Here is a 24,856-nt window from a genome sequence, read left to right as displayed (position 1 = left end):
AGAATACTCAAGGATACTTTTCACGAGGGAGATAATAAGCATTATGGATTGGATAGAGACAAAATTAAAAGAGGAACATAATACAAATTCCGATATCTTCGTTGTCTAGAGCATTGGGGTCATCGTTTTTTTTTTAGTTTTAAGGTTGAGGGAATCCTTAGTCTGCCATTCCCTCGTTTATGAATCGGACCAATTCAAGGGTACTAGATGGATTTGCGTCTCAATGTGATTCGTACTCATATCGTGCTTGTGGACCCTATATAAGACGGGCGAAAAACATTAAGGGAGCGCTTTGTGTTTACTACTCCCAAAGGAGAGGTGAAGCAACACCTGTGTTGTTACCTCTGTCGTGGTTCAAAACGTATGGCGTCCGCTTTGTAAAATCATCGGTAAAAAGGAAGTATGAGCGAATGGAGAGTGACGAGAAGTTGCTGTTTTAGAATGAAAATAGTAGGCATCCCAGAGTAAATACTTGCGGTACACCAGGAAAGGAGGGAGGGGGGGGGGGGGGGGGGGGGGAAATATGAGATCGAAAGAAAGCTAACAACCTAGGCGTGCAAACATTGACAAAGAATGTTGAGTAAGGCGGGTTGGACAGAAATAATATGTGATTTACGGAATTGAAAGCCGCAGATAACACAGAGTTCGACATGCTAGAAAATCCGGACATTCCTTCACTATGAAACGGCTAGAAGAAGCGATTAATTAGTCACTGACACATTTCTCCTAAATAGGCAGGGGGGGGGGGGATAGGGATGGAGAACTTTACGTTTTCACGCACTAATGCGACTTTGATGCTGGACAAATATTCATTTCTGGACTCAATTATTCATAGCTTTATTGAAGATCGCAGGACTTTCAACTGGTCAAAATTGGTGCAGTTTCCAAAAGACACAAATTCCCTCCTAGATGCGAAGTGTTTTGAGGATGTTAGTGATGAACCAGATTGGATGAGAAAACAGGGATTTGTAGGAAGAAGACAAGCAGTTCAAATGAAATAATAAAAAGATGCAGATCGTTTGTTGGCGCGTAAGGAGAGGAAGAATGAGAGACCAATTGGTGGTTATGATCAGACCTCTGAATTTTGACTTTGAAAAATTGAATTTAATAGGCTTGCGGGCAACGTAGGAGTTGACACCAGCGATTTGAGTGTGTAAGACCTAAGAGAGTGAGCAGCACACGTTTTCATAAAAGTGAATAAAAGAAGGAGAAAAATGGAAATATTCATAAACCCTCGGACTGGGTTTAAATTTATGCATTGCAACATGACCCATTTTTAATATGATGAAAACTGGAAGATCATTCAGTATGACAAGCGAGTGCTAATGGGATTTTTTAAGGTTTGCTTGGAACTTACATTATCACATTTTTATTGAGCAAGCATAAAATCTTCAGATGGCCTTCACTAAAATCCGAAGAAAGGTAGCTTAGAGAGTAGAGTGATGGGTGGCATTTCATATAATCGGAAAAAAATCGAAAACCTGCCTATAAAATACTCGACAATTCTGACTCGATTAGTAGACGTGGTTCGTTGTTGGGAATTTAAGTTCTGGAGAAAAAGATCAAATATATAAGTACATCCCTCGGGGTCGGAAAGCATCGACAAAATACCATTATTTGTGTAATTCGGGAGCGGACCGCAAAATTATGATCTCGGCACGGATATACTATTTTTATAATGAATTTAATAAGAAAAATTTAAAAAAAAAAAAAACAATATAAATGATAAATGATAAAAGTTAAATTTCGACCATATTAAAAATATATATCTATAATAGGAAAGCCCTTAAATTCGTTCATATGAAAATCACATCACTATCCATATTATGTCCCTTAATACAATATTTTCCCTCTTGATCCTCTCCAAGAATATATTGCTCCTTATTTCAAGATTGATGGCGATTTAATTTAGTGTTGTTTTCTTTTTTAATTCCTATTATTCAGTATCTTTCGTGTTTTACTTATTATTATATTATTTACTGGAAATAGTTTCGCAATGTTTTGGCATCATTCTTCACACAATACAAATGTAGTATTTAGACCGTTACAACACATTTATATTGTGTACGGAAGAAACGTGAATGCCGCATGTTATTTTAATTAAATATTCATTTTTTTCTTGTCTATATATTTCTAATTTTTACATGATTAAGATGTTTTTCTTTATTTTTTTACTTTTGGTTTTTTGATTATTCACTCTTATTTCCTCATTTGTTTCTTTTATTCTTTTCAAACTATCCATTATCTTGAGTTCTTATTGAATTGTATAGAAATTAATGCTGCCTTATAAATTCAATAAATAACATGAATGGTTACTTCTACTTCATTTAAATTTTTTAAATACTAAGGCACATACCTTAGGCTCAGTACAGTCTGTATTTTAAATACTAGGATAGGTTCTTTTTTTTAATTCATTAATTTATTTATATTTTATTCATTTTATCACTATTGTTTTAATTTGTTCGTTATTATTTATCGATTTTTATTTTTATTTTCGATATTAAATTTATATTATTTTCATTGCTTGAATTTCGATTGAGATATTTTTTAACGCACGTATATATGTTCTTATGTATTTGAAATTAGTTAATTTGAGCGAGAATTAGCAGTACAAAATATATATACCAATATACCAATTGGCGCTTGATATATTGTGTACGGAAAACTAAAGTGAAAACATTCAATTTTAAGAAGAACAATTCCCCCATATTTAATTTCCCTAACATCTGCGATAACTTAAAAATAATATATGGTTGGCATCGTCCCTAAAAATAAGGTTTCTTTTTGTAAAAGATCATGTCACAAGTTTTCTTTAAGTAATCTGCAGGTTCACAAAACTGTCTATTAGTGTTTTTCTCCTCTATTATATGAAGTAGAATACTATGTATGTGTGCTTTATATGTATGTTTAGGTTTCTGCTTTTCAGCGTTATTTTCATCAAATTATTAAATTTTTAACATTTCTTCTTAAGAATATAATTATTTGGCTTCGTTTCTTGTAACGGTTTCATTGTTATTTCTTAATCAAACTATCCTTGTGGGTCAATTATTGCCTACTTAAATATGATTTTTTTTTTTGTCCATTTCTTATTTGATTATCACTAAATCTACTATTGTCTCTTTTCTAGTTGTTTTGTTAATAGTTTTCGCCTTTCTTTTTTCAAATAAAAAGGAGAAACTAAATTCTTGCAATAAATTAATTTGTTGGTTTTGTTTTTAATATTTATTCTGGATGTAAGCACGCTTTTTACTACCTTTTAGTTGCTCATTTACTATTTTCATGCAACATTTTCTTTCAATGATCTATCTCTCAATTTTCATGCAAGATTAATATAATTCCTGCCGCTTCGTTGCTCATTGCAGTATTTTTAACAAGAAAAAAAAAACCAAGGTGGTTGCCTACATTGGAGATATTTATATAAGCACATATATATGTATATATACATATATATACGCCTCATGGATCATCATCAATAAATATATTGAGGAGCTCTAATATCTTTTGATCTTATAATCATGTAACATAGTCACGAGATGGATACTCTTCACTGTACCGCGCTGTTGAGGAGTGTTCAGCTGTAAAAAAATATAAGACCAAAAAAACAGTGCTAAATAACTGTAAAATAAAATTTAGTGGTTAAAAATGAGGTTTGATTTGTGATATTTATTTCCTTTAATTTCAGCTAAAATTAATGGGAATCCATCGAAATATCGGGAGAGTAGACACAAGAAGAAAATGTTATCAATGAATTTAAGACGTGGTTTGCGAATTATAAGTCGGGAAACCGGTAGCTGGACGCTTCGGGTATGAAAGGTTTTGTGTATTTATTTTTTATAAGCTGCATCATCTATTAAGCGGTCTTCCCAGGCGTAAGTGTCAGTTGGACGTCCATGTTTCCCTCCGCATGGGTGATACGATGGCCCAGGTAAAGTTTTAGCTGGTCGGTTGAGGTGAACGGTTTCTGCGGGATCCAGAATCCAACACTCCACCTCGCTGCATTCATTCAACGGGTGTTTAAGCAGCTCTCCTAAGCGTTTTCACCGCTGGCTCCTGTAGTCCAACAAGATCGAACTGCTTCCCCAAGCCGCGAACTTCCTCCTTCGTGGTGATCTCATCTATATCTTTGCAGATTATGGTGATCTCCGGCCTGCTAGCCCTTATGCCGGCTTCTTGTCCTAACAACTTTCAGTCCCAGTGCCTCCTGTATGCTTAATAATAACGATTATTATTATCGTTGGCACGACATATTGGATCAAGGCCTTGAAGTGTGTTAGAGCACTTCATTCAAGAACGGTACACTTTACGCATTACGCTCGCCCGAGATTTAACTCAGGTACTCATTCACAGCTGAGTCGACTGGTATCCGACGTCAAATCACGATAGAAATCCCAGTGCCGCCAGCAAGATTTGAACCGCGACCTTCCGTACGACAGCCTTGTGCTCTAACCACTCAGCTATCCGGACACTCCTGTATGCTTGTAACATTAAATGTTACACTAGTCAATGTTCCCACTCCTGAGGCACTGCAATCATTGGATATCGCCGTCCGGGAGGCCGCTTGTCCACTCCCAAAAACCGCTTCTACTAGATTTCCGAAGCCTGCACTGTAACTTTATTCTTCTTCTGTTCATCCATGTTTAGTCTAACTTCTGGATATCCTTCCCATAGCGAATTTTTATCCACGGGAAGGCTTTTTGTTCCCACCTACCTGGCCTGCGTATAAGCATGCCTATACACACACATCTCCGGATGAGTGCATGTACATACCCACGACACATCCGCCGAGCATTCTCTTATCCACACGAAGGGACGCGTCCATGGAAGATTTGGCAACTCGACACACCTATTATATGCGTATACATTACGTACTAAGTACTAATGGGACAAATTTCCACTCAAATGTTTTTATATAAGAAATACACAAAACCTTTCAAACCTGAAGCGTCCAGTTTCCGGTTTCCCGACTGGTTTTTAATTTACTTATTTTTTAAAGGAAAAAGTGGGTGAACGAGATCAGAGGAGTGGGCGTTTATTAGTCTCTGACATTCCATGTGGACCACAAACTCTGACTATTACATCTACGTTCGTGGCAAAAGCGACTGCAGACTCGGGCCTGATCGTCCTCCACTAGTACGTTGGAGCTACTAGGGATATCAAATTGGTAGCCTTCGGCCCAAATCAGGATATCTAGAGTCCCTTACTGAGGAACTATGTCCGCCTGCGAACCGGATACCCGTGTTGACTAAAAAGTGGAAGTGACCGTAGATGGGCCATTCCTTAAATAAGGGCAACAAATCTATTAGTAGCTACACTATGAGATGGAATCCACTTTCTCAGGATGGCTGACGGGTGACATGCTTTAGGACTAAATGTATTCCCGACTGACCATAAGGCATAAAGTTACTGAAACCACCTCTGTTCGGCCCCCTAGAATTGAAGGGATGTAAGCCAATATAGTATTCAATCCTGTATCAAAGGATTAAAATGTCTACTAGGCAGACCTAAGAAGCACTGGAAGGAGACCATAGCTGCGAACAGTCGGAAAAACTGTAGAACCTGAAAATAAGATGAAGCTTGTTGGGTAAGGATTATACTGCATGCCAAAGCTCCATATCCAATCAGGATATCTAGAGTCCTTTACTGAGGTACCGCTAGAACGGATACCAGATTTTGCGCTGGTGATGACGATGATATGAGTGCCTAAAACGGTCGATTTACATTTTTCGTTTTTGCTTGCAGCGAGAGGGCCTTCGCCAGCTTCAAGTCTCCGGCAACACCTGTCTTCGTTTCGTTGTGTCATCTGGATAGTCTAGCAAGACACAACCTCAAACAAAGAACTACGTCCGCCTGCGAACCGGATATCCGTGTTGACTAAAAAGTGGAAGTGACCCTAGATGGGCCATTCCTTAAATAAGGGCAACAAATCTATTAGTAGCTACACTATGAGATGGAATCCACTTTCTCAGGATGGCTGACGGGTGACATGCTTTAGGACTAAATGTATTCCCGACTGACCATCAGGCATAGATTTACTGAAACCACTTCTGTTCGGCCCCCTAGAATTAAAGGGTTGTGAGCCAACATAGTATTCAATCCTGTATCAAAGGATTAAAGTGTCTACTAGGCAGACCTAAGAAGCACTGGAAAGAGACGATAGCTGCGAACAGTCGGAAAAACTGTAGAACCTGAAAATAAGATGAAGCTTGTTGGGTAAGGATTATACTGCAGGCCAAAGCTCCATATCCAGTCAGGATTTCTAGAGTCCCTTACTGAGGTACCCCTAGAACGGACACCGGATTTTGCGCTGGTGATGACGATGACATGAGTGCCTAAAACGGTCCATTTACTTTTTTCGTTTTTGCTTGCAGCGAGGGAGTCTTCGCCAGCTTCAAGTCTTCGGGAACACCTGTCTTCGTTTCTTTGTGTCATCTGGATAGTCTAGCAAGACACAACCTCAAACAAAGAACTACGTCCGCCTGCGAGCCGGATACCCGTGTTGACTAAAAAGTGGAAGTGACCCTAGATGGGCCATCCCTTAAATAAGGGCAACAAATCTATTAGTAGCTACACTATGAGATGGAATCCACTTTCTCAGGATGGCTGACGGATGACATGCTTTAGGACTAAATGTATTCCCGACTGACCATCAGGCATAAAGTTACTGAAATCACCTCTGTTCGGCCCCCTAGAATTGAAGGGATGTAAGCCAATATAGCATTCAATCCTGTATCAAAGGATTAAAGTGTTTACTAGGCAGACCTAAGAAGCACTGGAAGGAGACGATAGCTGCGAACAGTCGGAAAAACTGTAGAACCTGAAAATAAGATGAAGCTTGTTGGGTAAGGATTATACTGCATGCCAAAGCTCCATATCAACCAATGATAATCACTATCAATGATTACGCTTCCCTGGTTTACTTCCTTCTAAGCCCCTTACAACCTCAAGTAATTAAATTATTTTGAAAAAGAACATTTAGAATTACCAGAAAAGCTCCAAGAAAACTCACCTTCATCCATAAGAATTACCGAATTAGTTTCAGGATTATTATTCGAGACAGGATGTGTGATCATATTGAAATCTTCTTCCATTAAAAATGGTGCATTCCATCGCGCTCGTGGCGTTGTTCGTGGTGTTGTTACCGGCGATGAATATAAACTTAAATTCGTTGGACTGATAACACCCGACATTGTTGATATTGAGCTTGTATATCCCAAAATCTGTAACAAAGACGAAAGTATAGAGAAATAAAGCAAAAGTTTCGTGCAGGCTTCCAGCTATGCACTTACCGGGGTAGGTTGAGTATGAAAATGATTGAAAGGGGCATATTCGCGGCCAGTGGGATATGGATTACTAGATAGCCTTGTTAGTGGTTTTCGACTTGTGTCCATACTATGGGCAGGACTTAAAGGTGGTGACGAACTGAGCTCTCCTGTGCCTGTTCCTATATTACCACTATTATTATTCGATGCAGAAGCTGACGGACTACCACCTCCTGCACTACTTCCCCCACCACCGTTGCTGCTCCCACTACTGCTATGAACAGGTGTACTGCTATTTGTGACTACAGAATCTGGATCAGTAGCAGAGGAATGCTGATGTTGATGATGATGATGGGGCGATGAAGTGATAGTTCCAGATGCTCCAGCGGGAGGGGTAATCGAACTTGGTGGTGATCCTACCATTGTTAAATCGCCTGTTGATCTAATTATCGCCACTGGTCGCGCCATTGGCGGCAGCGGTGGTGGTGGAAGCATTGTACTGTATTGAGCATATTGACTTTTAGGACTTCGGCCAACATGTTGTACAGGAAACTGAGAACTTTGCGATCCATTGTCGGTCTCCTGACACACAAAAGTGACAAAGTCGGAAAGTGTATCATGGCTTCCGTTCACACTATCTGCATATTTGGGATTATGCGAGTGATGCTGCTGTGGATGCTGTTGTTGCTGACCGCTATCACTGGATGTAGGCCCAGGGACTTCAGAAGGCCCAGAAGAAGGACTATGTTGGTAGTACACCGTGCTAGGACTAACTGAATGCGATATCAAGCTACTGCTTGCATTATGCTGGAGGAGAACTGTTTGAGGAGAAAAATGATTAGTAAAGGAGTCAAAAGAAATAAGACTAACGTCAGTGTACCTTCATTGGTCCGGGACTGACTCACCGCCACTAGTCTGGAAGCTGGATGACCCGATGTGTACCTCTGTAGAGACAGCGAGTCACCATTATGATTCCCACCCAGTTGGTCGCTTGGCCTTAAAATGACGGAGAAACTGCTACCCACGTCTGGTGGTGATGCACAGGGATCTGATTTACAGTTGGATTGCGATCGAACCAACGGTGATCCTGCTACAGAAAGATGCATGGATCGTGGATCGACAACATCAACTAAAATTAAAATCATTAAAGGATATAAAAAGGGAAAATGAGTCACTGTACTAACTACTGTAACCACTTGATAGAACCATTGAAGATCCAATCGCTCGATCTGTTACAGCTGATACAATTCCAGGTGCTGCCGATAACGGATAACTGTTGCAATAGTACGCTCCTGTTGAGTTCTCCATTTTGATAGAATTCGCGTTCGCCTGTATCAGCTCATTGGTTTCATCTAAGATCGAGGCTATAAGAAAGAAGAGCCAGTTTTTGAGACGGATGAGAGGAGGCTGATGAGATTTATAAAAATTTAAACTTGTAAAAGTACCTTTGGATAACTTCCAAAGTTCTTTGGATGAGAACACACCTGTAGCCAGGATGATATCATTACATATCACTCCGTTATATGGATTATGTGTGTAACCTGTAAATAAATGATAATTGTTTTGATTTAAAGGAAGATTATAGTTTTTAGAATAAAAGAAAAAATTGCAATCAGGGTTCAGTTTGGTTGGATGGCTCAGAGGTGGTTCGGCGATCATATGGGTTCGTTAGGATTTCTGCTTTATGTAAAATTATTTTTTGAATTCCAATGGATAGACATACCTTTGTGCTTCCGTTCGTCATCTTTTTTGTTATTATAGATCGGTGGTGGACTAATGGTATCTATGGAAGTATGAAAAAAATATAATCACTCAAAAATATTTTGAATAATCAAAAAATTTGATATTCTCACCGTGCGTATTTATAAAATTCGCCAGATACAAATCAAGTTCACGCACTGATACATTTATGTGATACGGATTTACACACAGGCCAGGATTTGTACAATCTGGATTTTTTTCTAATCTTTCACCGTCTGTACTTTCAAGTGGTATCGCCTTAAATAGTATGACCATAACTAAATCAAGACGCCAGACTTTATCGGCTTGTCTTAAACAATCGATCCGTCGCATTTTACCCTTCTGATCAGGATTTGATAGGACACATAACGATTGCCGTTTACCCGTTATACTTTGTACAAAATCCTCACGACATTCTTGATTAATGTCTTTACGCAGTTTACCCAGCAGACGTGATGCCCATTTTTGTTTTACCTCGGCTTTTTCGTTCTGTTTAGGAGAATTAATAATAAACCGAAATCGAAAAAAAAAAAAAAAACAAAAATATGAAACGGTAGAAAAATAGAAATAATATTTAAATGCATTTTTAAACAATTAATGGAAGATAATAAAAGTAAATTAGAATAATAATTTAATTTATCATATTAGTATATAAAATATATATAAAAATATATAAAAATATTTATAATATAAATATATAAATATAATTTAATTATATTAATGAGATATAACATATATAAAAACATAAATATTATAAATGTAAATATTGTAAAGGCAATTAGTATAAAATATGTAAAATGGAACATAAAGAGATAAAAATGGCGGCAGTAAACAAGGTGGTAAAAATAAGACAAAATGAATGAATTATTTTTAACGAAATAATGAGAAAATACCAACAATTCAATATTATCCCACCTGTAATTCGTCCTTGCAGTGCCTTTCTTCTTCCAGCGACATACGTTTTTCGTGCTTTTTGTAATATTTCCGTTTTGCCGCCTGTAAATTGAACCATGTGTACGAGAATGATTTGACGAATGGCAATAACGCCTCAATGAACGGATGAAATTCATCCTTTATTTGTTTATATTTAATTTTTTCCATTTTTATAATTTTTTTTTTTGTTTCGGTTTTTTTTATATATTTTTATTATGATTTATATAAATAAATTTAAATATTTTATTTAAAAATTTACGCAAACACATTCAATGTGTACGTTTTAATTGTTGTTGTTGTAGTTGTAGTATTTTGTCAGTTAAAATATGTTCGAATGTAGTTTTGTAGTTTTATATTGTTGATTGATATTATTTATTTTCAAGTAAATGTGGCACCACGTACATATATAGATACCAACAAAAAGCACACAATTCGTATTTTTTTTTTCATGTAGAATATATAGAAAAAATTACACCAAGTCATATGTTTATATATATATTGAACGAACACAGATAGATATATAGAGATAATACGCAATAAAAGTTTGTATTGGTTTTTGTTTAAACAGATATTTTTTTTTTTTGCAAATATTACATCCATCCAGCAATCCACCAACAAACATGAAAATAAAAGAAAAGGAAAAAATCGAAATCAAAAAACAAAATCATTTGGTTCTTTTTTGTTTTTGATTTTTTAAAAGTTTGGATCGAGATATTTACTTTATGGTTTAGAAAAGAAAAGTAATACGCTAGGGTTGGTATGGCTTTCAACGGAGAACAGCCTTCGTTACTCATCCAATGTGTTAATTTCAGCTTTTATCTTTTATAACCAATTTTTCCTTTCGCTTGCTACAACCGATGCGTATTTAACTTATATTTTCTTTGATATTTCTTTTAAAATTTTCATAATATATTATATCAGCAAAGTCGTTAAATGATATTACTTTTGACCCTTTATAAAAACCAAATTCAGTACAATGTATTTAGTGGCTAGAGGTATAGGGAGAAGATCCGGGTCGTGATTGAAAGTGGAGGAGAGAGTGAAATAAGTTGCAGCGATGAACTAGTTCAGAAGAAATTTGATTCTTTTTAGATCCCGCCTATACGAGTAGCAACTCCCGCTCCCCTCAGTGCGAGGACTGTACGTGAATCAGAAAAGGAATATCCATACTTGCGACATAAGATGTAGCAATCAATCCGTCCGGGCCTGCATTACACTATAAAACTAGCCGAGTATATTAAGGAAAGTAGGAATATTCGCCACAGAACGACTGTTTGCGCCTGACTTAGCCAAATGCATGTGTCTGAAATCAGACAGATAAATGTCAGCGTCAGACAAATGTCTGCCACAGACAATGTCCGTGTCTGAACTAGACAAATGTCTGCTCAGCCAAATGTCTACTTCAGGCAGTCTGTTTTCCACAAATGAAGGCGAGTCTGCCGCGTCTAAAAACGGGACAAACTGTACCAACCGGTCCTCCAGATTAAGGGTTGGGTAGGACTAACAACCCCACCCGGAAAACAACTTGCTACGAAGTGCGAAAAGGAACCTCGGACTGGACATAACCGGCTCAGTAGGTCGCGGTGGGCGGGTCACCGTGTGGATGAGGATGATCCAGCCCGAAGGGTCTATAAGGGTAAAATCTATGGTAGAAAAGGAAGACGGGGCAGACCCTGCCTGAGATGGAACGATGGCGTAGGCCAGGACGCCATACAGCTTTTAGGGATATAAAATTAGTGGACCTCGGCGCAAAACTGGGATGTCTGACACTGACATAGACATTTGTCTGTCTGTTGTCTGAAACAAACACAGCCATTTATCTGTCTGTTGTCTGGGCCAGCCGGAGAAATTTTCCTACGCCAGATATAAGTTAAGAATAGTGTTTTCAATATGCATGCTGTGCAAATACGCCTGGCAATATCCTGTCGTGTCGTTCCTAGTGGGCATTAGTAAAACAGTCGTGTCGTGTCGTGTCGTGCCATATCGTGTTGCTCCCAGGAGGGTGCGTTCCTGAAGGTTGACGTCCCGCAAGGCAAAGGACCAAAGATCCGTAGAAATGTCGAGCAAAAAATTTATTTATAGAATACAAGTGACGCCTGTCCAAAGTATGGAACAGGAAAAAGCAAAGAAGGAGCTGCGTGAAAGGTTGAACAAGCAAAAAAATAAACCTCCGAAAAATAAATCGCTCAACTTCAAATTGGAAAACGTCAGGAAAAGAGTCGAGGGCGGCTAGAGGACTGTAGTGGAACTGGTAAGGAGAATGTACAAATTGTTGGCGAAACGCGTATAGCTACGGTACCCGAGAGAGGGAATACACCTCACAGAGGAACAAAGAAAAGGTGGAAGCCTGGAGACGGTAAGAGTCTTTATTTTCAAGCTAAACAGATCCAGGAATGTAACCGTGGACAGGTTTTGATTCAAAAATTTCAAAAGTTCTTAGGGCAGAGAGCAGACATACGGGATAGCAGGCAGGAGATATAAGTACAGATGAAGCACCCCGAAGGAAGGCGTTCGCGAGGACTTAAAAATGCAAGCATAGACTTTCTGATACTTCCCCTAAATGAACCATCTAAATTCATTTGAGTAAAGACACATTATTTTGAATAATATAAATTTATACCCAATCAAAATATAATATATTATGATTTTCATGTATCATTGTAAATGTGTAATTAAAATATATTTATATTGAGTTATATATTAAATATGTATATATATAATATAGATAAAATGCTCCAAACACCGAAATTACATAATCAAGAGTTGAACGAAAATTGTGTGATTAAATTCGGAAAAACGATTAGACAGATAACAGACAGATATATAAGTATATATAGCAGAGATAGATAGAGCGATAAAAATACTGGAATTGTCAGTTTTAGCGGTGTTCAAATATTTTAATGAGTGAGAGATATTAGTGATGAAAGGGTGAGGATTCATATTGTATTCCGAAAACAAAAAAAAAAAAAAAAAATAAAACAAACAAGAAAATTGGCTACTCATATAAAACAATGGAAAAGTATGCATTAAATGGATCTTTCAATTCGCAAGTAGTTCGATATCAAGAATGTGATTAGAAAACAAAAACAAAAAAAAAATGAAAAAACTTACCAAACAGATGAACAAAACTAATAATAGGCGTAAAATAGAAATTAATAAAACATTAAAATGGACAAAAATAGGATCAATATAAAGCTAAAATAAATAACAAAAAAATATATATAAAGAAAGTCGGATGGGTAAAATATAGTAAGAACATATTTTAAATTAATTAAATATAATATAATAAAATACACTAAAATAGATGAAAAAAATTGCATGCGAAAAAAAAGGCACTGAAAAACAAAGCATTTTTTTTTTCAAATTAATAGATGGCTTTAGTCAAAATAAAATAAAAAAAAAACTTAATGTTAATTCAAAAAGAAGTAAAAATGAAATTTAAAATTGATATAGACGAGAAGGGGGAAAAGGTAAGGTCAATTGTCTTTCAAACCACATTAAACAATTTCTAATAGAAATCTAAAATCTTTAAAAAATGATATTATATCGAACAATTGTGAAAATTGAAACAAATATAAAATGGTTTCAATAATCTAACACAACTCTTTGTTAGTGACTTTATCATGGAGAGAGGAAAGATTCTGTTCCTTGTTTAATTTTTTTTATTTTTTTTTGGGTTCTGCATAAAATAAAACAATTTAAATAAATAGAACGGAAAAAAGCACGCAGATACGCTAAAATAGCGCCGTTAAATAAAAAGAAGCCATGCAATATTTTAGATGAATTATTTTTCTTTGCCTTTTATACCGTTTCACCATATTTAACTTTCTTTGTTTTATACTTTTTTGAAAAGTTAGAAAGGACTATGCTCATGAACAAGAAAAAAATATTTTTGCCAAGGATATATTTTCTTTCATCCATTCATTTATCAAAAACAAACTTATGAAAATATCGTATCAATGAATAATATAAGAAAATTCATTATATAAATCCATTACGCATTTTATTTATTATATTATTCTTTTATATGATATTCATTCACAAATCAATGAATGAAATTCAGTTTAATCTATTTTTTATGAATTAATCAATAATCAATTTTATTCTATAGATGAATAGCTGTTCATACAGACAATATAATGAATGAATGGTTTATCTTGAAACTGTATCATCAATTCAAAGGAAAAAGAGTCACATTTGAAGAAGAGAAACGATAAAAGCAAAAAGCATTCCTAGTAAATTTGTTAGCCTTTGTTTTATAAAAATGAAAAATACAACAAATATTACTATATATTCATCAAACAACAATGTATTTGTACATAAAACGGTGAATTACTATATATATTGATCAACCATATGAGGGAAAAGGAAAGGTGAATGGATGCTTTAATATTCAATACAATTAAGCCTGAACTGAGTAAAAAAATAAGGTAAAATACTGGCGAAAAATAAGAAAATAAATATAAAATTAACTATAAATCAGAATACCTAGAATGATAAATCAGAAAATAACAGGACATTGATTTTCTCAGAACCCCTAAAGAGCAGTAGGATTTGGAGATAACCAAATATTAATTACATGAAAAAACATCGATTGACATCAACTTCTTTGATTATGGAATACGTGCACATTAAAAAATTAAATCATTTATAATAGCTTTTTGTAAATATTATTGATAATTAGATATAGACAGACTAAAGTAGCTAAACAAAATAATAATTATCATATAAATATAATAAGGAATTAATGCAAGTTCCTATTTTTTAGGAAATAATATTAGCAGCTCATATAAGGCACTATAAGTGCTGTTTCTTTTTTTTTTTCTCTCTTTGAAACTGTCTTTTGAATTTAAATAGGCATTTTTTATCTGACCAATCGATCAGATACAAAAGCAAAATTTTCAACGAAAGCTATGGAAGAGATCATTACTAAATGACCATTTTGAGATTGTTAAGAGAATCTTTGTTAAAACGAGTTTACATTTTAGCAGAAATTTAAGGATAATCTTGCTTAGGAGATTAATCTAAAATAATTTCATATTTTAGCTTGTAATATTCTCTAAAAGAGCAGATCAACTTCGGAATAAGAGCGAATTTTAAAGGAAATTGTGAATTGAATTTCAATTTGGAAGCAATCTTCCTTAAGGATTCACCTTGTAATATAATAATATAGAAATACTACAAGCATGAAATGATAGCTCCAAAAACGTTTGGAGCTTTTTCTTTATAGGGATTATGGAGGATCATAAGTCTAGATCCACTTGATCTTGGGCTGGACCGAGTGTAAAGCAACTTTCTCCGATTTTCATGGTCCACGGATCTTTTGTTTTGGCCATAGCACCCAAGTCCGAAGCAGAGGCAACTCATTAGATGCTGCCTCACCTCTGCCCTGGGGGCAGTCTGACCGAAAGTGGCAACGGATGAAAATCGTCCCTTTTTAAGAGATTCGATTTTTCCGATTTCCAGGGAGTGGAAACTTCTTCGAATTGCGACCCGCTTCCCGAATCTATCAAAAGGGTCGATCGAGCGTGGAAAGAAGCTAGTGCGGCATTCCCGAACATTGAGCGGCTACCCATGCCTAATCCTACGCTTTCAAGAATCGGATGTCAAGCAAAAATCCACAAGGAGGGGGACCAGATGCGAGAAACCATTGCGGACTCGAACTTACCGACGTATAACATCGTCAAGTGGTTGATCAATGAGTGCCAGGCTCTTGGGACCACGAATAGTAAGTATTCAGTGGCTAACTTTGGCATTGTTTCCCAACACGACAGTGAAAACGTCAAATTTCGAACTCGAGAGATGGCTGCGCCAGTTTGGATCTGGCTTGGAATAGAGAATGCAAATCTATGCAATCTTGCCAGGCTCTGCTTAACGACAATTATATTACCTTTCGGGATAGATTCTCCAAAACTACTTCGGGAGCAGCGATAGGGAACCCGTTTTCCCGTTATTCACTGAAAGGTTCACGTCATCAATCGAAGAAGAAATTGATTCGAGGGGAGTAATGCCTAAAGTATGGCTTAGGTATGTAAACGCCGTATTTGTGATTGTTAGAAGAGACATGGTCATCTCCTCTATAAATAAGATTCATCATAAAATCGAGTTTACACTAGAGGTAGAAAAGGATTGGGGCTCTACCCTTCCTAGATCTGAATATCGTCAACTCTACCGGGAAGCTTAATTTGGAGATATACCGTAAGCCTACAGCAACGCAAAGAACGATATCGGCAGCTTCACCCCATACATTTTTCCAAAAAAATGGCCGCCTTTAATTGCCTGATTCACCGACTGATCACATCCCCTCTTTCAGAATACAGCTTCAATAAGGATTGACACCGCTATCAAGAATGGGTATAATCCTCAGACTATTGAGAAGCTGATCGTAAGAAAATCAAGGCATGTCTATACAACACTACTCTCGCAGCATAAGGAGGCAACTACGAGATGGATAAGCATCCCGTATTCCTATCTATTTAACAACATCAGGAATAGGATAAAAAAGTTTCAACTGGAAGTTGTAGGTTCGAGTCGATCGTCTATTTGCGGAATTTACTGGGAAGTGTCAAGAATCCATTGACAGCGGAGCGAATAACGTGCGACTGAAATAAGATATACATAGGACAGATGATCGACGTATCAACGAACGTCTCAAATTTAAAATTTACCAGGATTTCGTCCGTCCTGTCGCCCTCTATGGTTCTGGGTGTTGGCCGACTATAAAAGACAATGAACGGCATCTTGCAGTAATGGAAACGAAGATGGTAACCATCCAAAAGGCAGGACGAAACAACGTTGGCTTAATATGCTGGATGAGGATTTAAAAGCCTCGAGATTGCATCCAGATCAGGCATTTGATAGAGCATTTGTCTGGTGTTAGCGATTATGTGAAAACGAGCGATTCCTCCCCAGAGTAGAGGTGAGGCAGCGTCTGATGAGTAGCCTCCGCCCTGGACGAAACCGTTAATCATTTCTTCTATTTATCGGGAACTGTTTGCATTGGAGACATTTGACTTAGTACGCGCAAGAAATTTTATGAAATTTCCATTGAGTCAAAAGTCTCGGCCATGATACAGCTGGTTGATGTGGGAATACCCAAAAAGGTATTCAAGGGGCGAATTGAGGGAAGAAGAATAAGTTGCGACTGGACTGCCCCGACGATGAAATACTAGGAGGAGGCAAGGAGGACACAAGACAGTTGGAGCCAAATTTTGAAGAAACCCAAAGCCCTGCGGACAAGATAGTTTCAAAGCTTTTAGGGAACTTGATAGTTAAGCCAAATAAAAGGGACTAAACCTGAGCAAATCTACACGAAATTGAAAGCAAAAAAAGGAAGCAAACGGAAAAAAGACAAATCAAACAAAAAAAAAACAAATATGAATCACAACAGGGCAGTTAACATAACAATTAGAAGAGGGACGCACACACGTAACACGTATAGAAAACAACATTATCATCATCAAATTTCATCAGTCTCGTGAAAAAAATATTCCAATTTGATTTGATTTTTTTTTTGTTAGGTTAATGACATATGTTAATTACATATGATATGGATTTCGGCTGGTTGGTAGCAGAAGAGCACAAGCACCTGTCCTGAGGATGGTGTCTGTAGATATGATGATACGTCCGTCTCGATCATACAGCTCCGTAACGAATCAGGTATGAACATCCCTTCCACCGCGACCAAACGGTGAGAGTACAGACTGTTGCCCCGAGTCAGAACCTTAACGATGATATCTTTAAATGCTATCGAAGATTAAACAATAGTTGTGCCGGGTAGGATGCTAGTTTTAAATAGGATCAATCAAAATATGGCTGGCTCTAGAATTTTCCACGTATCCTTCTTGGTTTTAGTGGTTCAAATTCTATCCAAGACTAGAATCAGGAACAGTTAAATGTATCTGAATCCAAACTGACATACTATCTTTTTCCATAGCATTTCCAGTAAGTATGGCCACGAATTTGCCAACTTTTTTGCTTAAACTTCTGTCAGTATATCGGTTTCGTTTGTGAACTTATCGAAACTTTTCTTATATCTTTTTTTATTTTACAATGATAACATTAGATTGTACTAAATCGAGGATTTTCTTGTTGCACTAGTAATTTCATAGGTAACGGTCGGTAAAATCAAATCAGCTTAATTTTAGATACTTGAAATTTTTATCGAACTTAAAATCTAGTGCATTTTGTAATTGATAGTGTGAACAGTCACTTCCCATCGCTTCATTTGCATTTGGGAGTGACTTAATGTACTATTTTTTGTCGTCCGGCTAGCAGTTTTCCACATAAATTTACGTTTATATTTCGACAAGCGTTGCATGTCGTTGATACTTAGTTTTCAGATACCTGAAAAGAAGGAACGAAAAAAGATTGTCCTCAATAAATATGGGGATGGATGTAGCGAGCAATTGAATTTACATATGCATGGTGCGATGCCCAATTGACCGGATGGATGCCCTGGGTTACAGAAATGCAGAGGGATATGATTAAATTGCCCTTATTTACTCAATAAAAATAATTTAGTTTCGAAACAACGTTATTTTAAATATTCAATTTCAATATTCGTTATATACGATGGAAGTTGCACCAAATTTATCAATTTTGCTACCTTACTTTACTCTGTACAATATACACGGTTCAATTTTTCGAAATCATTAGAAACAATTCAGCACCTGTGTGGAGTTGCGAAATCCCCCATCCCGGCCGTCGATATCAAACGACCGCGGTGCTTCAACAGTGGGAACCTTGGCTACAGTGGCATCTAATGTTACAAGCGCATAGCAGAAACTGGAACTGGCTCCATCGATAGATCCGTTCAGAAGAAGCTCAATTCTTTGCAAACCCCGCCCCCCCCCCCCCCACCTCCCTCCTCTCCACACAGGAGCACAAGCCTCCGCGATCACTACCCCCAGTGGGAAGTGTGTAGCGGAAGTCTTCGATGAGAAAGAATCCTTGGCGCCGAATCACCTGAATGATGTTGGAGGCAACGAGCAGTCAGGGGCTGCCTTAAAACCTGGGAAATGCCGCTGGGAGCTCTTTCTTGACGAAAAGCTGCAGACGGAGAAAGATGAAGGCGAGTGTCCCGCGCCTAAAAACGGGACAAATTCTACCAACTGGTCCTCCAGGTTGGGGGTTGGGTAGGGCTGACAACCCTACACGGAAAACAACCTGTTACGAAGCCACAACAGGAGCCTCGGATAGGACGGATTTTAAAACGACGGACCCGGCAACGACAAAGGAACAACGATTTGCGCATTTTCTCATGGAACGTGCGCTCCCTGTACAGAGATGAAGCTGATAAGCAGCTAGCCGATACCCTGTCCCAATATAGGGCTGATGTAACAGCGTTGCAAGAGATGCGATGGACAGGGACCGGTTTCCTGGAGAAGAGCCGCTACACCATATATTATAGCGGTCATCCAGTAAACCATGTGCTCGGAGTAGGTTTCTTAGTCAGCCAAAAAATGAAACCTTCTGTTATCGGCTTTGAAAGCATAAGCGAACGGCTATGCACTCTGCGCTTGCGAGGCAAGTTTAGAAATATAAGCCTCATAAACGTTCACGCCCCTACAGAGGAGACTGCAGAGTCGGAGAAGGATACCTTCTACGAGGCAGTAGAAAGAACCCTCGAAGCCTGTCCCAGATATGATATCAAAATCATACTTGGGGATTTTAACAGCCAAGTAGGGAAGGAGCCCGTATTCAGGCGATACGTTGGCTCCCATAGCTTACACGAAAAAACAAATGATAAAGGACTGCGGACTATTCAATTAGCAGGGTCACACGAAATGGTTGTTGGAAGTACCTGGTTTGCGCGGAAAGCGGTCCACAAACATACGTGGGCCTCTCCAGACGGGACCACTTTCAACCAAATTGACCACGTGTTGATCGAACGCCGCCACCTCTCAGCCTTGATGAATGTCAGAACATATAGAGGGGCCAATATAGACTCGGATCACTATCTCGTTGGCATGGTGCTCCGAGCTCGAATAACAATACCACCTAGAATCCCCTCTGACAATCAGGTGAGAGTGAACACTGAAGCCATCCACAACACAACCCTCCGCGACACCCATAAGAGGGAAATGGATGCCGCAATAACCGCAGTCAATAGAGGACCTGGAGATGAAGCATCAACTAATGATCTTCACAACCACCTGAAGAACGTTATCATGGATACGGCCACAAATATACTTGGCCCCAGCCGCAAAAGCAGTCGGAACGGCTGGTTTGACGATGAATGTAAGCTAGCAACGGAACGGAAGAATGCCGCATACCGAGTAATGTTGCATTCTCAAAGAACGTGGGCACGCGCAGAGACTTATCACGAACTCCATCGAGCGGAGAAGCGACTCCACAGACGGAAAAAGAAAGCCTGGGAGAACCAACAAGTTTGTGAACTAGAAAAGTACAGGGAGCAACCGCACCAGGCGCGGAAGTTTTACCAACAAGTCAGCAGGATGAAGCCTTATACACCTCGATGCTCATCCTGCCGAGACAAAGGGGGAAATCTGATTTCCGACAGAATGGGCATATTAGAGCGATGGGTTGAGTACTTTGATGAGCTACTGAACAACCAGAACATCGGCGAGTTGGAGGTCCCGCCAACTGAAGACGACGGACAAATACTGCCTCCACCAAGTTTAAGAGAAACAGTCCGTGCAATTCATCGGCTAAAAAACCATAAGTCGCCAGGAGCCGATGGAATTACAGCCGAATTGGTTAAATATGGAGGCGACCAGTTACACCAAGTGGTTCATCAACTTGTGCTCAAGGTATGGGACAGCAAATCAATGCCTGACGATTGGCAACGAGGCATAATCTGTCTCATACATAAAAAGGGGGATATCACACAGTGCAGCAATTATAGAGGTATCACGTTGCTGAGTACCATCTATAAGATATTCTCCGCTATCTTGCTAGGCCGGATAGCCCCATACGCCCAGAACATCATTGGCCCATACCAAAGAGGCTTCACTCCAGGCAAATCAGCAACAGATCAGATTTTCTCTCTGCGGCAAGCGATGGAAAAACTGTTGGAATATGGACAACAGTTGCACCATCTGTTCATCGACTTTAAAGCCGCCTATGATAGCATAGCCAGGGTAAAACTGTACACGGCCATGAGAGAATTCGGTATCCCGATGAAATTAATAAGACTGACTAGGCTGACCCTGACCAATGTGCGAGGCCAGATAAAAGCAGCAGGATCACTCTCAAGACCATTCGACATCAACAACGGTCTACGACAAGGGGATGCGCTATCATGCGTCCTCTTTAATCTGGCCCTCGAGAAAGTGATCCGTGATGCTGAGGTGAATGCAAGAGGTACGATCCTCTTCAAGTCCACCCAACTACTGGCCTATGCTGACGATATCGACATCATAGGAAGAACCACCCGAGACGTACAAACTGCCTTCATCCAGATCGAGCAGGCGGCAATTGGGGCGAGATCTTGGGCTGCACATCAATGAAGGCAAGACAAAATATATGGTGGCAACGTCAGCACCGAAGACGAATCAACCAACAACATCAAACCGCACTGGTCAAACACAAACACGAACAAGAATAAGGATAGGAGAATACAACTTTGAGACCGTTGACAATTTCTCCTATCTAGGGTCGAAAATCACAACCGATAACAACTACGATGATGAAATCCGCGCACGGTTGTTGTCAGCCAACAGAGCCTGTTTCAGCTTACAAAGACTGTTCCGCTCGAAACGTCTCACCATAGGGTCAAAGCTCTTACTGTACAAGACTATGATCTTGCCAGTCCTCATGTATTCCTCGGAAACTTGGGTTCTTAGCAAGAAAAATTGCGAACTCTTGGCCGCGTTCGAGAGAAGAATCCTCCGAAGAATTTTTGGCCCCCTACATGAGGATGGACGATTCCGTAGCCTACACAATGACGAAATCTATGAGCGATACCATGACCGTCCGGTTGTGGATAAAATCCGGCTCAATAGGTTACGGTGGGCGGGTCACTTAATCCGTATGGATGAGGATGATCCAGCCCGGAAAGTCTATAAGGACAATATCTATGGTAGGAAAAGAAGGCGAGGCAAACCCTGCCTAAGATGGAGCGATGGCGTGGGCCAGGACGCCAGACAGCTTTTAGGGATATCGAATTGGTGGACCTCGGCGCAAAACCGGGATGTCTGGAGTTCCTTATTAAGGCAGGCCTAGACCGGATACCGGTTGTTGCGCCGTTGATGATGATGATGATGATAAGAGGCGGCGTACGGAAAGACCCAGGACGAAACAAGGGAAAAGCCGTTGAATGAAGAAGTGAACCAGGCGACTCAACTAACGCCTGTTCAAGATACGCAAGAAGAGAGATCGGGGAAAGAGGCTGCACGAAAACTTCTATTGAATCGTTGGGCAACAGACCCCGAACAGAAAAAAAGACTCAACTTCCAAACAGGTGGGGAGCACATGAGGACTACGACTGAAGCTGTCGAAGAAACGGTTGCGAAACGACGACCTCTGGAAAAGGAAGCACACTAATGGCGGATGCGAAGTCTTGGAGAAAAGTGGCATCCCGAAAAAGAGATGATCGGAGGTAAGACCGTTGGGATTATCATTTTCAAGCGTGGTGAAAGGTCACATGCTAACATTCTCAGGTGAGTGAAAGCAGACCCCGAACTCACCAACTTAGGAGATAAAGGAGATCTTATGTTCGAGCCCGGCCTGCACTATAATCTGGCAAAGAAACTGGTTCACAACTCACACCAATCATCAGCTTCCACTTCTAATTGTGAATCTGGAATTGTCTGTCAAATATTAAAATAGGACCCCTTTTCGACGTCCAAGACAACGGGGCTGAGTTTTCCGATTCATAATCACTCATTCATCGAATTTCCATTAGCGCTTTTTTCGTTTAAGGAAAAGGAGTTCTAGCTTATTCGGAAACACATAGCCTATTCAGCTTTTTTCAGTTTTAAGATGCAGATTCCGCATGTCAAAGGGATCCTGGGAAAATAGCGGGTGGAGTGTCATTCGTGAATTCCTCGAGAGCTTGACTGCGTCCCGATATTAGCGTGTGTTTGCATAACAAATTGACCCAAAGAGCAATGACGATCGTGGATACACTTCCCGCACCTTGATCAATTAAAGATTGCATGACCCACCAGACGTTGTCCAATTTGCCATGATTTCAGCCACCGAAAAAAATGAAACATACGACAATAATAAACTATGATTTTTCCCCCATATTATATAGTCAAAATTGGACACGCACACACACACTAACATTACAACTACAATCTAGAATTATCAGCAAGAAAAAATAGATAGTCCTCGAATCTATATCTATGGATCGCTTACATTGCCGTGGAATTTTCGCAGTAGAATCCTCGTTTACTTCTAGAATACACCCGGAATGGTGGTCTCGAGGGGGGCGAAGTAAGATGACGATAACAACAACAACAGCAGCAACAACGCACAAATTCACCGATGCAAAAAAGATTTCAGATACTCTCACTAGAAAAATTAGCAAGGAAAAATTGGAAAATAGAACTAAGATTCAGAACTGGCGTTAGGCACGGCACACGCAATGTTTCACAACACACGACACAACGTACTTCGCAGAGTTTCGAAAGATTCGGTTAATTTCCTTTTTTCTTTTTTTCTTTTGGGGAAAAACTCCCCAAAATATATATTTTCCAACTTGTGGTATCGAAAGCGGACGAGGAGATGATAGTGCTTGGTTGGCGAAAATGCACGTTTTCCTTTGATTTCGGAGAGGATGCTTCGAGGGTTGTTTTTGTCTGGCGTATTTTGATTTTCCTTCAGTTGGAATCTAGTTGGCTGCAGTTACATTTTCCTTAGTACTATTCCTTATTATTATTATTTGTTGTTGTTATTGTCCATGCACAGAACTACGAGGCATTCAGATTGAAACTACAAACGTTTTTAGCGAATGTATTTTGTGTGGGAATTGGGAAAATCACAATGTCCCCCCGAGTGTGTATGGAAAACTAGACGAAATGAACGAAAATGCTTTTTCTTCTAGGAAAAATCATTTCTATTCAGTTCGATCAGCGCGAACGTGAGTGTCGTGTGTTCCAAGTAGATACTTTTTTATCTTACAGTACTACGAAAATTCTATCGCACACACATGGGCACAATTTCCACACACGTTCGACACCGTTTCGCTCACCGTGTCTGTTGGTGTTGTCGTATTTTCATCCGAGGTCTAAGAGAGGAGGATTATTCTGCTGGGAAAGAAAACAACCCAACAGACAAACTGACAGACACACTGAACATTTGCCAGACGCGATAGACGCGAGGTTGCCACCGCAACATTAGTCCATATCCATTATAGAGCTAGGATTCTCCGCTGTCTCTTCTAGTTCATCCAGCTATAAGCGCCATCCACACATGCAACATGAGCAAAAACACACAGTTTTCAAATAAAAAAAAAATGATTACTCATTCGACGGGATATGTCCCGACCGGCTGAATGGCTTGCGCCTCCAATAATCGGGATTTCTCTCCTGTAGATCCTATGCGACCTCCTTATTCGCAGTTCCTTACGTCCACTACTCTTCGATGCTTCGCACTTTATCCTTTTTCGCAACTATCAAGCACAGACGCGTAAAAAACAGCACCATGAGTAGCGGCAGTCACAATTTCCCTGAAATGGACAACTGCAGGGTGCAACCTGCTGTATTACTTATCTTCCTTCCACCCCGACTTCAGTTAGTTTCAGGAAAAGCAGGGAGAGACTCACCATCAGACCAAAACAAAATAGTGTGGGCATAATATCCGTCTATAGTATGCTAAGTGCAAGCTTGTGGGGATGCAACATTCAAGGGATAATATCGATGACTTCGCTGAGATGGAGGATTTAGGGAGGAGGACTTATGGTGGGTCATATCGAATGAAAAAAATAATATGTGTATGTGCTTAGTTGGTTG

General features: G+C 39.1%; 1 protein-coding gene across 8 annotated transcripts; it reads right to left on the bottom strand.

Moving 5' to 3' along the window:
• Positions 1-1,929: 1,929 nt before the first annotated feature.
• Positions 1,930-24,568, bottom strand: LOC119660831 (nuclear factor 1 X-type). Of its 8 annotated transcripts, none has more exons than XM_038069694.1 (12): positions 24,097-24,208; positions 23,262-23,837; positions 17,521-18,278; positions 9,915-10,070; positions 9,113-9,488; positions 8,983-9,042; positions 8,705-8,800; positions 8,444-8,623; positions 8,140-8,388; positions 7,287-8,077; positions 7,007-7,217; positions 1,930-3,575 (listed from the first exon to the last, which is right to left on the bottom strand). In XM_038069694.1, the coding sequence occupies exons 3-12, from the start codon at positions 17,599-17,601 to the stop codon at positions 3,514-3,516; spliced, it is 2,262 nt and encodes a 753-aa protein (XP_037925622.1). In that variant the 5' UTR covers positions 17,602-18,278; positions 23,262-23,837; positions 24,097-24,208; the 3' UTR covers positions 1,930-3,513. The 8 variants fall into 8 exon arrangements, with proteins under 8 accessions (XP_037925622.1, XP_037925623.1, XP_037925624.1 ...); XM_038069695.1 differs by lacking the exon at positions 24,097-24,208 and having other exon boundaries at positions 23,262-23,417; positions 23,519-24,073; XM_038069696.1 differs by lacking the exons at positions 23,262-23,837; positions 24,097-24,208 and adding an exon at positions 24,369-24,568.
• Positions 24,569-24,856: the final 288 nt, after the last annotated feature.

The sequence above is a fragment of the Hermetia illucens genome, chromosome 7, assembly GCF_905115235.1.
Source record: "Hermetia illucens chromosome 7, iHerIll2.2.curated.20191125, whole genome shotgun sequence".
In the NCBI taxonomy this organism is placed as follows: Eukaryota; Metazoa; Arthropoda; class Insecta; order Diptera; family Stratiomyidae; genus Hermetia; species Hermetia illucens.
Note: the sequence above shows the minus strand (reverse complement) of the source record. Positions and strands in the feature narration are given on the sequence as shown.